The following is an 18526-nucleotide window of genomic DNA, read 5'->3' as shown; positions in this document are numbered from 1 at the left end:
TTGATGGATATTTAGGTTGATTCCATGTCTTTGCTATTGTGAATAGTGCTGCAATTAACATACGCACGGGTATGTGTCTTTATGGCAGAAAAATTTATATTCTTTTGGGTATATACCCAATAATGGGATTGCTGTATCAAATGGCAATTCTAAGTTCTTTGAGAAATCGCCAAACTGCTTTCCGCAATGGCTTAACTAATTTACATTCCCACCAGCAGTGTATAAGTGTTCCCTTTTCTCCACAACCTCGCCAGCATCTGTTATTTTTTGAGTTTTTTTGTTCTTTGTTTTTTGGGATTTTAAGAGATGGAGTTTCACTCTTGTTGCCCAGGCTGGAGTGCAATGGCACGATCTCGGCCCACCTCAACCTCCGCCTCCCAGGTTCAAGCAATTCTCCTGCCTCGGCCTCCCAAGTAGCTGGGATTACAGGCATGCGCCACCATGCCCAGCTATTTTTTTTTTTTTTTTTTGAGACATAGTTTCACTCTTGTTGCCCAGGCTGGAGTGCAGCAGCACAATTTCAGCTCACTGCAGCCTCTACCTCCTGGGTTCAAGCGATTCTCCTGTCTCAGCCTCCTGAGTAGCTGGGATTATAGGCGCCCGCCACTATGCTGGGCTAATTTTTGGGTTTTAGTAGAGATGAGGTTTCACCATGTTGGCCAGGCTGGTCTCAAACTCCTGATCTCGGGTGATCCGCCCACCTCGGCCTCCCAGAGTGCTGGGATTACAGGCGTTAGCCACTGCATCAGGCCTTTTTGTTTTTTTGTGTTTTTTTGAGATGGAATAAATAGGAAATGGATTCACAGGCTCCTCGTTCTTGCTCTGTTTGTTTGTTTGTTTTTGAGATGGAGTTAAATGGCACGATCTTGGCTCACTGCAACCTCTGCCTCTCGGGTTCAAGCGATTATCCTGACTCAGCCTCCCAAGGAGCTGGGATTACAGGCATGCGCCACCACACCCAGCTAATTTTGACTTTTTTTTTTTTTTTGAGACAGAGTCTTGTTCTGTCACCCAGGCTGGAGTGCAGTGGCACAATCATGGCTCACTGCAGTCCCAGCCTCTTGGGATCAAGCAGTCCTCCCACCTTAGCCTTCAAAGCAGCTGGGAGTACAGTGTGTACTACCTCACCTGGCTAATTGAAAAAAAAAAAAAAGTTTTTTATAGAGACATGTCTTGCTATGGTTGCACAGGCTGGTCTTGAACTCCTGGGTTCAAGCGATCCTCTTGCATCAGCCTCCCAAAGTGCTGGGATTATAGGCATGAGCCACTGTATCTGGACTCACTTAGAGGAGTCTAATGTGAATGGCCCAATATCTTCCAATAAGAAAGTCTTCTGTCAACTCTACTAAACCACAGATTTAATCAGAAAAGTGGCATTTCCAAGTTTTTATTTAATAAAGTTCATGTTGAAACTTGGGTAGGGAAAATTGGTAAATAAGTAGGTAGATGGACAGGACCTGGTGGCCAGTTATATTTGATTAATGATAGGAAAGAGGTATCTAGGTATAATGCCTGGGTTTTTAGGAAACTACGAGGGTTGATAGGGTCAGAGAAAATATATATGTAGTGTTAGAAGAACCTTGGTGAAACCAACCTTTTAGGTGTAAAGGATTAAGTAGATTCAAAAGATACTGCATTTTCAGAAGTCAAAAACTAGTGGAGAGTGGTAATCGCAATGGAAGAAAATTCCAAGAGGGAAGGAGAAAGTGACCTAGATCAGAAAGACTTAGGAAGGTCAATGCAAAGTGTGTTTATTAGATTTGTTAATTGCCAAAGCCTTAAGATAGAATGAGATTGCCTTCATTCACTTTCAGCAAAGCCAAGGGCGTTGTCTTTCCCTTTTCATATCTGGGACCTCATTTTATTTCAATTTTATTTGTCTCAAATCAAGATAGTAGGAATAATGAATTACTGTTCATTCTGATTTTTTGGTACTTGCAAAAGTATGTGTATGTTTTTAAACACTCCCCCAACTTCCAGACTTTTATAAGATTGGGAAAATAGCACAGATAATGTAATACTGATTGGCCTTAGAGCCAGTGACCCTGGACAACTCACCTAACCTTTCTGAGTTTCCCGTATTTCCCTTTTTATCTTCCCCTTCACTTACATGGGTGAATTACAAAAAAAGTTTTACTACCCTAACATCAGGAAGGTCATTATAATGTAGTAGCAAAGAGCATAGACTCTAAAGCCAAACTGTCTCTTTGTGAATCTTGGCTCTGCCACTTACCTGTGTGTCCTGGGGAAAGTTAACTTTATGGGCCCCTGTTTCCTCAACTGTGATATTAGGATACTTTCAGTGTTCACCTCTAAGAGTTGTAGGGAGTCAACGAGTAAACACATGTAAGGCACCTTTTAGAAAGCTGCCTCCTACATAGTAACCTCTCTAAATCTTTGCTGCTGTTATCATTATGACATTATCATGATACCAGTATCATCCTCAGTCAACAAACGATAGATAACTCAGAGAATGGAAAGGTTGTTCCTTTATATAGTTTCCCTAGAATCACCTTGTACCACTGCTGCTGAGTTGCAATCATTCGTTAGTCGTATGTGACCTAGATTCCATTTTCTAAGATTATTCAACAATGTAGAGGATCAGCGTAGTGGAAATACGTCTATAAACATTTCTAAGAATTGAATTCATTGTAATTAATAGCATCAGAGAAGCTGAAAATCCAAAGAGTTAATCTCTTAACTTCATGATGGAGGACAAAGATTTTATCTTTTGGAATTTTAATAATGTTTCCAGCATGAGATTAGCCTTCAATATTGATTTCTGGAATTCTGTTTTCCCTTGTTTTTCATTGATTAATCTAAAACTTTTGAGATGTAGTTCATATTTTTGGTAATATTGCTATAATTATATAACTGTAACTGTCTAGAATTTAATTTCTAGCAAGGGAAATTTAAGCCTTTTCCTCAGAATTATTTTTCATGGGAAAATTCTTACTGATAGATTACTGGACTTGAGTCATAATTTATTGGTTATCTTATTCTGCCCTATCTACTCTCAGCACTAATTATAAAAATAACCAAAGAAATGTTTTTGGTTAGAAAACTGTTGTTCATTTGAGTTTTGTTTGGGTTTTCATTGTTTAGGTAAGGGAAAGTGGCAAGCGTTTTTTTGTTGTTGTTGTTTTTGAGATGGAGTCTTGCTCTGTCGCCCAGGCTGGAGTGCAGTGGTGTGATCTTGGCTCACTGCAACCTCCGTCTCCCAGGTTAGAAGGATTCTTCTGCCTCAGCCTCCTGAGTAGCTGGGACTACAGGTGCATGCCACCACGCCTGGCTAATTTTTTTGTATTTTTAGTAGAGACTGGTTTTCACCGTGTTAGCCAGGATGGTCTCGATTTCCTGACCTCATGATCCACATGCCTCGGCCTCCCAAAGTGCTGGGATTACAGGCGTGAACCATGGCGCCTGGCCAAGCATTGGTTTTTTAAAAAGTTCTAAACCTCTATGGGCCCTTTCAGCCTTTTCAGCTGACCTTGTTTGGGGGTAAAACCTAAGGTTTGAATTTGTTTACTTATCTGCTTTTGTCTCTTACAGATTAAACTAACTTTCATTGTTAAACTTTAAAGAAACTCCTATGTTGAAATAGCCTATGTTTAATGGAACTTCATTTCTGACCTTTGTGCTCTCTTCTCTTTTTTTTTTTTTTTTTTTTTTTGAGACAGAGTCTTGTTTTTTCACCCAGGCTGGAGTACAGTGGCGCGGTCTTGTCTTAACACAACCTCTGCCTCCTGGGTTCAAGCAATTCTCTTGCCTCGCCTCCCGAGTAGCTGGGATTATAGGTGTGTGCCACCACACCCGGTTAATTTTTGTATTTTTAGTAGAGATGGGGTTTCACCATGTTGGCCAGGCTGGTCTTGAACTCCTGACCTCAAGTGATCTGCCTGCCTCGGCCTCCCAAAGTGCTGGGATTACACACATGAGCCACCGCGCCTGGCCCTCTCTTTTTTTATTATTGTTTTTGAATATTCTTTAGTCTTTTCAAAACAATTTTATTTAATTAGTTTTAATCTTTAACATAAAATATAGTTTTGTTCCTCTAGACTACCCTTCAGTATTTTTCAAACCAGTAAAGTTTGATATTTTAATTAATTCACTCAAAAATTAGTTGAGTGCCTGCTGTGTCATATAGTGCTCTAATAGTTAGGGATGTATTTTGAACAAGATGCAGGCCCTGCCCTCATTAAGAGATGTCAAATAGTAAACATGTAAACAAATGGTTTAGATACCAATAAGTACTAGTCAGGTAGCGGATCATAGTAATCTGGTAATGGTTAACCTAAAGAAGAATGGGCCCATGGTCTGGAAAAGTCTTTCTGGAGAAGCAATATTTGAATTGGGAACTGGTGAGGAAGGATGAGGGAGAGGTTACCACACCTAGAATCTGAAGACAAGAGTCTTGTAGGCAAAGGAATGTGAAACACCTGAGATGGGAACAGCTTGACCTGATCCAGGAAAAGAAAAGCCAAAGTAGCTGGAGTTCAGTGAGTCAAAGGAAGTGGTAGAAGTTGAGATACGATAGCTAGACAGGGCCAGATACCTAGGGCTGCATAGATTTTGTTCTAATTCTTATATAAGGCCATGACAGCATTTTAATTGGGAAATAATAAGATTATAAAGATCACCCTAACTATTATATGGAGATTGAACTGTAGGGAGACACTTGGGGAAGCAGGATGGTCATTTAAACTTCCATAAACCTGCCTTTTAAGAAATGTTTGTAGTAATATATGCTGAATTTTATTTAATCATATTTGCTTCAATATATATTTCACTTGTCCCAGATCAGCAAAAGTCAGGGTTCTTTAGAAAAATTCAAATCTATTTAATATATTTATCTTATTTGTGACCTACATTATGATTAGTATCTTTTGATAGCTTAAATTTAGGCAGTGCTTAGTTACTTATAAATAAGTGATAAATTCTATGTAATCTCTGGCAGGCTTAAGTGTTCTGGCTGTTGTCCTACATATTACAACATTTAATATATCCAAATTTAGTAACCTAAGGAAATCATAATTAGGAAGCTATTGCCTCAGATAATCTTATCACATATTCAAAAGAAAATGGTAAAATCTCTTTTGTTTGGTGTGCTTTGTCGAATACTTTCTACCATTGCTCTTATCACAGCAAACATAATCTTGTATTTAGTATTTTAGCAACAGCATTTTATCTGAAACTCTTTACTTAAACTCTTTACTCTGTATTTAAGATTAAATCCTTAAATACAGACATTCTGGGTTGGTCCTATCAGTTTCTGAAAATAAAAAGCCATGTATTCAAGTAATTGAGCATCTTCTACAAACAAAGAGTTTGTATTTCTACTTTGAATGTCAGTTTGTCATCATGAAGCATTGGTGGCATTACATTATCAATTATTTGAAACTAAGACAGTTGAGTGTTCATGCAGATATTAATAGAATATTTTACATTTCAACTTTATTATCACCAACAGGCAAATGTTTGATAAAGAGAACTTGAAAATGCTTCTTTTCCTCTGGTCCAACATACGCTGGCAGTTTCTAATGGATTCTAGGTTAAGAAGTTGAGCTCTTTTTGGAATTTCCAGCTGTTTCTATTTAGAATAGTTTTTTAACTTTCATCCCATTCTTTCCTAAAATAAAGGATTGACCTATCACAGAGCTTATTCAGATTATGCCAAAGACATATCAGTTTTAATTTAATGTTGTATATCTTCTCTTCCAAGTTGTAAAACAAGCTTGAATGTAAGGCAAATAAGATAAATAAGAGTTTTGATACCAGTAAGACTACCAGAGATCAACTGGAAATTTTCAGCTCATTTTCTGATTCTTTCTTTCTTTTGCCATGTGTTCGAAGAAATCTTTAATGTTTCTGGATAACATGTTTTTCTTCTACAGGTCTCCTGCAAGCGCAAAATCTTCTAACGCAACTACCTCAGCAAAGCCAAGCCAACCTCCTACAGTCGCAGCCAAGCATCACCCTCACCTCCCAGGTCAGTTTTCTTCTGTGGGGGCTGCTTTCTCTTATCATATTGTTTGGGGAGACTTTTGGACTTTATTTAATTTTTTTTAAATCTAATAAAAATAATTCAGTCTTCGAAAACTGACCAGAAAATCAAAGCTAGGCTTATCAGCTCAATGCTACCAAATCAATATAGTCTTTGAAAATCTTCAGAGTTCCTGTTTCTTATATGTTCTTAAAGAATAACTGCATTAGCAGTAAATGAGTAATGAGTTCTAGCTATGTGACATCTCCGCTCACCATACTTGGCGGTAGATATTACCACTTAAACTGGAAACCTAGTGAGCCTCAGTTAAAAATCCATTGTTACCCTTTACCCTTTCTCAGAAACTGCTAAGAAATTTTGATCTCTATATTTTCTTTTTTCTCAATGCTTTTATGGTGCTTTAGCTCATTTCTACTAGACCATATAAACACTATAATTATATTTAAAAAACTTAGACATATAAAGGTTTAAATTATAGACCTGGTTCCACTTCTTATCTAGCTGTTGCCTTGAACATGTCATTTTATCTCTCTGGACCTCAGTCTTCTCATCTATAAATTAGGTGACTGAACTGGCTGATCCTGAATCTCCTTCCAGCTCTGACTTTCTTTGTCTGCAGTATGGAAGTTATCACTTAATACTAACACATTACCAGATTTGACAGAATTCAGCATCCATTTATGATAAGAACTCTTGCAAACTAGATATAGAAGGTAACTTTCTTAACCTGGTAAAGAGCATGTATTAAGAAAAAAAAAAGAAAAGAAAAAAACCAACATCATACTTAACGAAAAACTGAATACTTTCCCCCTAAGATCAGAAACAAGGCAAAGTGACCAGTTGCCACTTTTATTCCACATTATACTGAAGGTGCCAGTAATGCAATAAGACAATAAAATAAAATATTAATAAATGACATACAGATTAGAAAGGAAGAAGTAAAACTATCTTAGTTGCTAGATGACATGATTGTCTATGTAGAAAATCTTAAGGAATCTACCAAAAAAAGCTACTGGAATAAGTGAGCTTAGGAAGTATGATACAAAGTCAATATATAAAAATCATTTACATTTCTATACACTAGCAGTGAGCATTTGGAAATTGAAATTAAGAAAAAGAAATTTACAGTACTTAGGGCTAAACAACAAAATATTTGTAAGGCCTATACAAATAGTTCTATAGTTGAAAACTATAGAACATTGCTGCGTAAAATTAAAGACCTATAAAATAGAAAGAAGTAATGTGTTCATGAATTAGAAGACTTAAGTTAAATGTTAAAATGTCAGTTTTTCCCAAATTGACCTCTAGATTCAACAGTCTCAACCAATACCTAGCAGGCTTTTTTGTAGAAATTTGCATACTGTTTCTAACATTTATATAGAACTGTAGAAAACACAGAATAACCAAACGATTTTGAGAAGAAAATTGAAGGACTACCTGATGTCAAGAATAATTATAAAACTCAAGTAATGAAGACAGTGTAATACTGGCATATGGATAGAAATAGAGATCAGTGGAACAGAATAGAAGGTCCAGTAGATCCACATGTATATGGCCAACTGATTTGCCAAAGGTGCCAAAGGATTTCAATGGGAAAAAAAAAGTCATTTCAAAAAATGCAGCTGAAACAATAGGGAAAAAAAATTAAAAACCTTGACTATTATTTCACACCATGTACAAAGATTTGTTTGATGGATCATAGACCTAAACTTAGAGAAAAAAGCTTGGAAAAAAATCTTTGTGTCCTTGGGTTAGGCAAGGATTTCTTAAATAGGACACAAAAAGCACCATAAAATAATGGATAAATTTAATTTCATAAAAATCAAAAGCTTCTCTCAAGTGAATGAAAAGAAAACCACAGATGGGGAGAAAATATTTATGAAACATATCTGATAAAACATTTGTGTTCAGAATGTCTAAAGAACTCATTCAAGTTAATAATAAGACAATCTGATTTAAGGGAATGGGCAGCAAAAAAATTGGAGATACGTCACCAAAGATGATATGTAAATGTCCAGCAGGCATATGAAAAGATGCTCAAAAACCATTAGTCATCAGGAAAATTTAAATGAAATATCACTACACAGTCACTAGAATAAGCAAAATTTAAAAGGCTATGACAAAACCAAGTGTTGGCAAGAAGGTAAAGCAACTAGAGTTCTCATACATTGCTTAGTGGTGTTGCAAAATGGTATACACACTTTGGAAATTATTTTGGCAGTTTCTTTTTGGGGGGGGTGAGGGGGAGGCAAGGTCTTTCTCTGTCACCCAGGCTGGAGTGCAGTGGCACAATCACAGCCCACTCTAGCAGCCTGACCTCCCAAGCTCAAGCAATCCTCCCGCATCAGCCTCCCTGAGTAGCTGGGACTACAGGCGTGCATCACCATGCCCAGCTATTTTTTGTAGAGATGGGGTTTCGCCATGTTGCCTAGGCTGGTCTTGAACCCCTGGGCTCAAGCAATCTGCGTGTCTTGGCCTCCCAAAGTGTTGAGATGACAGACGTGAGCCACCGCACCAGGCTGGCAGTTTCTTATAAAATTAAATGTGCATGTACCTTGTGACCCAGCAGTTCTATCCCTAGAAATGAAAGCATACGTCCACACAAAGACTTGTATGTGAATGTTTCTAGCAGCTTTATTCACCTCAAACTGGAAACAACCTAAATATACATCAGCTGGTGACTAGGTAACATAAGCTTTAGCATATCCATATGATGGAATGCTACTTTGCAGTAAAAAGAAACGTGCTTCTGATACATGCATCTCCTGTGAATCTCAAAAGCATTATACTACATGGAAGAAGACATAAAAGACTGCATACAGTATGATTCAATGCACATGGCATTTTAGAAAAGACAAAACTAAGGTACATAAAACATATTAGTGGTTGCGAGGGACGGGGGGCTAATGGTGGGGATTAACTGCAAAGAGAACAAGGGAACTTTTGGGAGTGATGAGAATGTTCTGTATCTACTACTATCTGTAGTAACTGCTACTACAATTAGTAGCAGTTGTATGACTGTAGTTGCTGAAACATATACTTTGCCCTTTTAAATGGTGAATTTGTGAATATGCTGAATGCAAGAGTGAGGTTGGGATTTTGAAAAAAGCCTATACCAGAGACTTCTTCCTGGCCTGCATTCTCTGCATATGGTGGCAGGGCCGTTGTGGCTTCATCCTGACTCCTGCTCACTGAATTCTACTCTGCCATTTCTAGATCTGGCCCAGTCCAGCCTGAGGTTTCTGGAGCTGGGGTAACTTATCTGTAACCACCCCATCTAAAGGTACCCAAGCGATTTTTAGTCCTTTATTATTTGAGAATGGGGCTACTTCAGGCCCGGAGATGAAGTAACAATGTGATAGTTAAGACTCACCTCTAACTGTCAACCAGTTTCGCTGTGAGAAGTGTACAGCTACATAGGGGTCTGCTATGGTTGGTGCTCGTTTTGGCTCCTCCAAAATGGTCAGGTTGAAAATTACGCAGTGTCAGCATGACATAAAAATGAACTTTGTTATTGTCATTGAAACAGGATAAGAGAGGAACTTAAACTCCAGTTGTCGCCTGTGTAATGCTTATTCTGTAGTTTTCTGGGACAGTTAGTTCCTTTGGAGGAAGCCTTGACTCATAAGGTAAAGGTCAGGCTTATATAACTCATCTAAATTTGAAGAAGAAAAATTCACAGCCACAGACTTTATCCGTAATTCTGGTTTATAATCGCTCACCTGGGCTACTCTTCACAGGAGGAGTCAACTGAGCAACTAAGATGCAGTCAGGCAGTGCCTCCCACTAGTGAGGTGTGTTCCACTCAGGGCTTGTGAATAGAACAGAATAACCTTAAGTTTGTGATAAGAAAGTTGAGTATTTTATTTTTAAAAAGAGACTATACCCTCATGTCCCAAAATAAACTATACATGGATTTAAATAATCAAATATTCAACAAAGAAGAAGCTAGCAGATTAAAAGGAATTTTATCAATTAGATAAATTGAAATAAGTGAAGCTTTCTCAGATTTGAAGTAACAGGATATATTAGAAAGGAAAATTAAAAGCTCACCCAAATGACAATTCAAAGGTTTATGTACCCTGAAAAATAAAAGGAAGAAAGCAAATTGGAAAAAGCATTTGCATTAATATGACAAAGCTTCCTTTATAAAATTTGAGGATCTCTCTAAGGATAAGGATGAGAATAAATATCATTAATATGTAAATTGGTTAAGGACATAAATCCAATTCACATTCAAAGAAATACAGATAATAATTGACACATGGGAAAATTTTGACATTGAGTAGTAAGAGAAATACAAATTAAAGCAGCAGGGAACTACCATTTACTTCTTGAATTAGCAAAACATTTTTTAAAACTGCTAACATAAGTCATGTGGAAGAGTGTTGCATAGTGGGAACCAACGTTATGATATGTATCAAAAACCATGAAATTGTTTATCTAGTTACCAGAAAAGCCCTTGAGAATTTATCTCAAAAGAACTAATTACACACATAGGTGGAAAAAATAACTAATATGCATAAAGTTTTTCATTGTGTTGTTATCTATGTTAGTGAAAACATAAAAACTGTCTAGCAATTAAGAACTGGTTAAGTAAATTATGAGAATATTGCCTTAGTTTATAAAAAGGATAATTATGAAAACTGAAATACTCCTGATTTCAGTAGTCCAAGCTATCAAAGAGTAAGTCAGTGGTAGTGCTTAAAACAAACAAAAATGCTATATATCCAGACAACTATTTAAACCATTAAATATATTCACTCTTCTTTAAAAGTCCTCGGTTAGCTGACAAATTCCAGAAAATTAATTTGGATTTTGGTTAATTTGGGGTTTTCATCTTCTATAGATTCTTGCTCGATTAACTGGTGTTAGCATAGGCTTAGAGATTATGTGTGTCTGTGCTTGCATGCCTGTCTCCATCACCCTCTCTCTTCCAAAAAGTTATTTTTATTTTTAATTTTTATTAATTTTTATTTTTTAGAGACAGTGTCTTGCTCTGTTAAAACAACGTTAAATAAGAAAAGCAGAGAGTAAAATTATGTATACCATAATTACAGTGAAGGTTTAAAGATATAGGTCCTTGGGGAAAAAACTGGAACAGATATACAAAAGCGAAACCTGTTATAAGCTATTTAAACTGCAGGTGCTTTACTTTTCCCCCTTAATGATTTTGAATTATGATCTTGAATACTATTTTTATAATACTGTGTCACAGGTTGGAGATGTAATAGTGGTAAACAAGACAGATATGCTGTCTACTGTTTTGACAGTTGAAGTGCTAGACTTATGAAATAGATTTTTTGAAATAAAGAGTAATTTATTAAAAGACATAAGATATATGTATTCAGACCATTTGAAAACCCAGTTATAATAGGTTTCATTTTTGTGTATTCATTTCATTTTTGTGTATTCGTGTTTTTTTCTATAGAATTACATAATTACTTGTGATTACAGTATACATAATTTCACTGTCTGCTTTGCTCACTGAACATTTTATGTTGTACATTCTGTAGTGTTACATGGTCTTCATCGTTATCCATAAATGTGGCTCTTTCCTTCAGTTGTTTACTTGGAGTAAACCTAAATATCTCTTCACGTGTTTTTCCTCATTGTTTTATTCTTTCTCCAACAGCCAGCAACCCCAACACGCACAATAGCAGCAACCCCAATTCAGACACTTCCACAGAGCCAGTCAACACCAAAGCGAATTGATACTCCCAGCTTGGAGGAGCCCAGTGACCTTGAGGAGCTTGAGCAGTTTGCCAAGACCTTCAAACAAAGACGAATCAAACTTGGATTCACTCAGGTACGGTGAATTGGCCTTACATGGATTCCCCTCGTTGGCTGGGTCCAAATACAGTTGGCTCTCTGTATTCATGGATTCCACATCTGTGGATTCAACTAGTCCAAAATATTTGGGACGGGGGACGAAAAAGGATGGTCATGTCTGTACTGAACGTGTATAGACTTTTTTCTTGCCATTATTTCCTAAACAACACAACAATTTACATAGCATTTACATTATATTAAGTATTATAAGTAACGTAGAGATGATTTAAAGTATATGGGAGGATACACGTATGTTATATACAAATATACATTTTATAATTTGGAGGACTTGAGCATCAGTGGATTTTGGTATCCAAGGGAGGTCCCAAAACCAATCACCTGTGCATACTGAGGGACAACTGTATTTGCTTTACATGTCCAAAGAGGCTTCTAAGATACAATATGTTCCTCAGCCATGTTGTTTTTTGGTTTTAAACTGCACCTTTTTGTTAGCCTTTTCCTGCATTTTTAATGTATGGTTTAATGTTAGTCTAGAAGCTTTATGATTTCTTTCAGAACACAGGCCTCTGAAATCATAATTATATCAGTAAATTGTGAAGAGTTTAAAAGATTATGTTGGAGGATATTTTGACTGTATGGAGGATTTTGTTATTTGAAGAATATCTGGTGGTAGACCTCAGTACTTCATATGTAAGATTGAGAGAGTAAAGGTTACGGGGTGTATTATATTAGCTAAAAGGGGAAAAGTTTAGAAGGCTTATTTAAAAACAGTTTTTTGTAGTGGGGGCAGTAGCTCTAATCTGTAATCCCAGCACTTTGGGAGACTGAGGTGGGAGGATTGCTTGAGCCCAGGAGATGGAGACCAGCCTGATCTCTGGTGGGACCCTGTCTCTCCAAAAAGTAAATAAATAAAAAATTTAACTGGGTGTGGTGACGCATGCCTGTAGTCCAAGCTATCAGGAGGCTGAGGTGGGAGGATTGCTTGAGCCCGGGAGGTCGAGGCTGCAGTGAGCCATGATTGCTCCATTGCACTCCAGCCTGGGTGACAGAGCAAGACACTGTCTCTAAAAAGTAAAAATTAATAAAAATTAAAAATAAAAATAACTTTTTGGAAGAGAGAGGGTGATGGAGACAGGCATGCAAGCACAGGCACGCATACTCTCTAAGCCTATGCTAAAACCAGTTAATTGAGCAAGAATCTATAGAAGATGAAAACCCCAAATTAACCAAAATCCAAATTAATTTCCTGGAATTTGTCAGCTAACCGAGGACTTTTAAAGAAGAGTGAATATATTTAAAGGTTTAAACAGTTGTCTGGATATATAGCATTTTTGTTTGTTTTAAGCACTACCACTGACTTACTCTTTGATTAACCTGTCATAAATAATATATTTTTTTAGAGACAGGGTCTCGCTATGTTGGCCAGGTTGGTCTTGAACTCTTGGCCTCAATCAACCCTCCCGCCTTGGCCTCCCAAAGTGCTAGGATTACAGGTGTGAGCCACTGCGCCCAGCCTGCAAATAATACTTTTAAAGCAGGCAAGGAATTAAACTGAATGAAATTTATGTAAAATGGTATAAGATCATTAGGTAAAAAAAAACTGAAGTATGGATTAGACTGGGTGCCTTTATGGAATCAGGAGAAATCTGTTATTTTCTTTCCAGGGAATATAATTTAAAGTTTTTAAGCCACTAGTTAAATATTACTCAAATTATTTTGTGTTGAAAGTACGGTAATGCTCCACCTGGCCTGGTAGGTCAAAATCCAAGGATAGCATCCCCAAATGTACTATGGGTGTTTTTAAGAACACATTTATATATATATCTTTATATATATCTTTTTTTTTTTTTTTTTTTTGAGACAGGGCCTTGGTCTGTCACCCAGGCTGGAGTACAGTGGCATGATCACGGCTCACTGCAGCCTTGACCTCCAGGGGTCAAGGGATTCTCCCACTTCCGTCTCCTGAGTAGCTGGGACTCAGGCACACCACCACACCCGGCTAATTTTTGTAGAGACGAGGTCTTGTCATGTTGCCCAAGCTGGTCTCGAACTCCTGGGCTCAACCAAATCCACCCACGTCAGCTTCCCAAAGTGCTAAGATTACAGGTGTGAGCCACCAGGCCCAGCCCAGGCTTATATTTCTTTGGGAATTCATTTTTGCTCAAAGAAATCAATTGTGTTTGGGAATATGTAATGATTTTTTAAATAGGCATGATTTTAGAGGAAATACAGTTACATTTGTGAGGAGTTTGACTTGTGAAGAAGCAAATTATCCAGAAACATTTTAATACTTTCAAAGCATCTTAAATGATCTGACCTGTTTTAAAAAGAAAGCTAGGCTGGGCACAGTGGCTCGCACCTGTAATCTCAGCACTTTGGGAGGCCGAGGCAGGTGGATCACCTGAGGTCAGGAGTTCAAGACCAGCCTGGCCAACATGGCGAAACCCCATCTCTACTAAAAAATACAAAAATTAGCCGGGCGTGGTGGCGGGCGCCTGTAATCCCAGCTAATCGGGAGGCTGAGGCAGGGACAATGGCTTCAACGTGGGAGGTGGAGGTTGCAGTGAGCCAAGATCACGCCACTGCACACCAGCTTTGGGGGTGACAGAGCCAGACTCTGTCTCAAAAAAAAAAAAAAGAAAGAAAGAAAGCTAAACATAGAACTAGATTGATATGAGTAAGTTACAAAGCTGAAATAAGTATAAGGTTAGCATATTTAGCAGTGCCTCAAGTTTTAAACTATTAGCACAGCATACTCTGGGGTTCCCTGAGAGATTGTTGCGTAAGTGATATGCCAAAGATGTTAAGGCTTTTAAAAATCCTTATCTTTTACTCAAATAGTGATTTGCCTTTCTGCATTTGACCCAACATATTGCCAGTGTTATGTTTTTCTCTCCCTCCGCACATCTCTCCAGATAAAGGAGCTTCCCTATGGTCTGGTGTTTTGCTTTGTGGTTTTATCCTATTTTTTGGCATGACCATTCCTTATTTTTCGAAATGACTTTGAGACAGCAGTGGCAATGGTTCACAAACTTGGACTATGTGGGTTAAAGTACATACTACTGCTGCAGAATGGAAAATCAGTCTATCAACCTCTGTTTTTAAGTCAGATACTTCAATTTTAGTTATTCAAAGGTTGCTCTGTGTCCAATTTATTTATATACACACACAAAGTTTTAGCCATTAAGGTTATTTGCTGAAACAAAAAAAGCTCTATTCTCTGTGTAAATATACACATTATTAGATGTTTTAAAGTTATTTTCTAATTTCATAATTGCTTATTAAAGGATTACCATGGCTGTCTTTGCATAATTAGAAAACATGTCATAGCATAATACATTTATCACATGTGGTACATTCATTATTTCCCAGTCTCAGTTTTTGTTCCTTTTTTGTTATGTTCTTTTTAAAAATATCAAAGGGATATAATATAGTTAAGATTATATATGAATCGACTACTTAAAACATTTACTTTTGTGAGTGATAACCCAAGATGGTTGTGAGTTGGATTATCACGAAAGAGCATTAAACCAAGCCTGTACCAAATTAATGAAAATTAGTATGTTAACTGAGGAGTCTGTTGCTTTTTATTCAATTAAGCAATTTAAATGTGAAATAAAACATATTAATAAATGATAAAGTGAGTTTATTATTTATTATCATGGTTCTAGTTAGTGAATGGCATAGCTTTATTTCCAGCCACCACCTTAAAGTATCATTTCTTATAATTACTGTCATGATTTTTTAATATATATTTTATTTACTTATTTATTTTTTTTAGAGAGAGGGTCTCACTCTCTTGGCTCTGGCTGGAGTGCAGTGGCACAATTATAGCTCACTGCAGCCTCAAACTTCTGGGGTCAAGTGATCCTCCCACCTCAGCCTTCCAAGTATCTGGGACTACAGGCACATGCACCACACACAGCTAATTTTTTTGTGTTTGGTAGAGATGGGGTCTTCTGTTTCCAAGGCTGTTGACTTATTTTTTACTTGTTAAATTGTTACTTTTATAATAAGACAGAAGTTTGTGAAAATTTGTAGCTTATTGTGCAGTTACTATGCCAGAAAACACTTATTGCCATCTAACTGCTACGTAAGTTCTTATACTCAAAGAATTGCAAGGTTTAGTTGGCACCAGCTGTAATCTAAACAAGCTGACCATGACATGAATATATGTGATACACAATGCATAAGTTCAGTGCTTGACATATAGTAGGCACTTAGTGAATATTTGATTGAATGAAGTAACATTTTATTTTATTTTATTTTATTTTATTTTATTTTTATTTTATTTTATTTTATTTTTGAGACAGAGTCTCACTTTGTCACCCAGGCTGGAGTGCAGTGGCATGATCTCGGCTCACTGCAACCTCTGCCTCCCAGGTTTCAAGCAGTTCTCGTGCCTCAGCCTTCTGAGTAGCTGGGATTACAGGGGTGTGCCACCACACCCAACTAATTTTTGTGTTTTTAACAGAGACGGGGGTTTTGCCATGTTGGCCAGGCTGGTCTCGAACTCCTGACCTCAAGTAATCCACCCGCCTGGGCCTCTTAAAGTGCTGGGATTACAGTTGTGAGCCACCGTGCCCTGCCTGAATGAAGTAACATTTTAATAAATATATAGAGATACAGCTATAGATAAACATAATCATCTGTGTCTTTAGACATATTTGTATACAGTATAATGGATAGCATTTATGCCCTGCTCACCACTGATTCTGATTCTTGCAGTTTTATGGTAATTGGAATGAAATCAATAAACAGTCTACTTCAGTATATTCAGAACTGTCATTAAAACTTTCTGTGGTGATGGGGTGTTCTGTACATTGGACATGGGATGTCCAATACAATAGCCACTGTCTACTTATGGCTATTGAGCACTTGGAAGGGCTAGTGATGCTGAAGAACTGAATTTTTAATTTATTGGGTTTTAATTAATTTAAATAGCCACTTGTGGCTGGTGGCTATATGGGAAGGCAGAGGATATCAATCACTTGAAGTTCAGGTATTCTGTGTGCCTCATTTTGTCTTACATTTCAATATTTCTCATCTGTTAAACTTTTTATCAGAAGTTGCTCACCAAAAAGAAAATGGGGTTTTAAAAATGTGTTACTTTTTTAACCCAACTACCACCTAATAAAAAATGTAGTATTCAATGTGCTAATAAAAAATGTAGTGTTCAAAAGATGGATTTAGGGGTAGGGGGGAATCAAAAGACTGGGATAATCCCAGTTCAAACAAGTGTTGCCAGGATAGTTGAGAGTTGGCTGTCTCATAGTAGGATTAGTTGTATAGTACTTTGGACCAGAAATGATGTTGCCTTTCTGCCCTGTCACTAAACTAATTGAAATGAATGGGTGAATCATTTAAACTCCGTGAGCCTCTGTTTCCTGTATATAAAGCAACTATCTTACACTTTTTTCCCAGTTTGATCAAGAGAGATTCAGCAAGAAGAAAAGCTCTGTATACATTTCAAAGGTTATAGGCTTATAGAGAAAGACATCTTTTGTAATATATTCAGGGCATCATTGTTCTATTGCTATAAGGTTACTAAGTTTCCATTGCCCATGAAGGTTTGACTAAATGGGTCAAACCTCTCTACTGTGAATTTCTATTTCTATGATGGTTACAAAAGTAGTCTTTTAGAATACCTGTTTTTTGTAACTAACTTTGAAATCCAAACTAGGAGTGAAAATAGATTTTTTTTTTCACTGCGTCCAGAAATACTTGATAGGGAAAAGAAGAAAGAGATGATTTCTAATTTTTAAAGTGATTTTTGGGAAGTTTGATTAGTTCATAAATATCTTGGGTTATCTAGAGAGTTATACATAATATCTGTAGGTGATACAGATAAATTTCTTTTTCTTTTTCTTTTTTAAATTTTTTTCTTTTTTTGAGACAGGATCTCGCTCTGTCACCCAGACTGGAGTGCGGTGCCATGATCACGGCTTGCTACCGCCTTGACCTCCTGGGCTCAAGCGATCCTTCCACCTCAGCCTCCCAAATGGCTAGGACTACAGGCACACGCCACCATACCTGCCTAATATTTGTATTTTTTGTAGATGTTTTGCCATGTTCTCCAGGCTGGTCTGGAAATCCTGGGCTCAAGCATTCCACCCATGTAGGCCTAGGCCTCCCAAAATGCTGGGATTAAAGGTGTGAGCCACTGTGCCCAGACCAGATAAATACATTTTTTAAGATTACTTAAATCACTTTGGTTGTATCAATTAAGGGGCTTGTTAGAATATTAGCACTATTTTTGATACCTAGTTGAAATTTTGGTATCTCCATGATTACATAAGGTGGCAAGAAGAGATTCAAAATGGGAAAGTATGTGGGACAGTATTGAACATTGTAACGATCAGGCCTAAAAGAGTCCTCACAGTAACACTGTGACTGGCTTAGGGATGGAGTTTATGTGGGACCCCGTAAGTGGAATAATTATTGACTCCTTGTCTAAAGCAGTTATTGGAGCAACACCCCAGAGTGAAGGCTTTAAGCACTGGTGAGATGACTCTGTCTTTCCTCTCCTCTTCTCCTGGTCTGTATTGTGTGTAGGGTGATGTTGGGCTCGCTATGGGGAAACTATATGGAAATGACTTCAGCCAAACTACCATCTCTCGCTTTGAAGCCTTGAACCTCAGCTTTAAGAACATGTGCAAGTTGAAGCCACTTTTAGAGAAGTGGCTAAATGATGCAGGTAAGTGACTGTATAAGACATTTCTTTGTCAT

At 37.3% G+C, this 18526-nt stretch overlaps 1 protein-coding gene across 3 annotated transcripts in view; it reads left to right on the top strand.

Annotated features, from left to right (window-relative positions):
- Nucleotides 1-18526, top strand: part of POU2F1 (POU class 2 homeobox 1) — a 208936-nt gene that overhangs the window by 159575 nt on the left and 30835 nt on the right. For all 3 annotated transcript variants that reach the window (XM_003824595.5, XM_003824597.5, XM_003824596.5), the window contains exons 8-10: nt 5895-5989; nt 11640-11813; nt 18353-18494. In XM_003824595.5, coding sequence (XP_003824643.1) covers nt 5895-5989; nt 11640-11813; nt 18353-18494 — 411 coding nt within the window. The remainder of the gene's footprint in view (nt 1-5894; nt 5990-11639; nt 11814-18352; nt 18495-18526) is intronic.

The sequence above is a fragment of the Pan paniscus genome, chromosome 1 (assembly GCF_029289425.2).
Source record: "Pan paniscus chromosome 1, NHGRI_mPanPan1-v2.0_pri, whole genome shotgun sequence".
Taxonomy (NCBI): Eukaryota; Metazoa; Chordata; class Mammalia; order Primates; family Hominidae; genus Pan; species Pan paniscus.
This window is presented reverse-complemented; position numbering and strand designations above follow the sequence as displayed.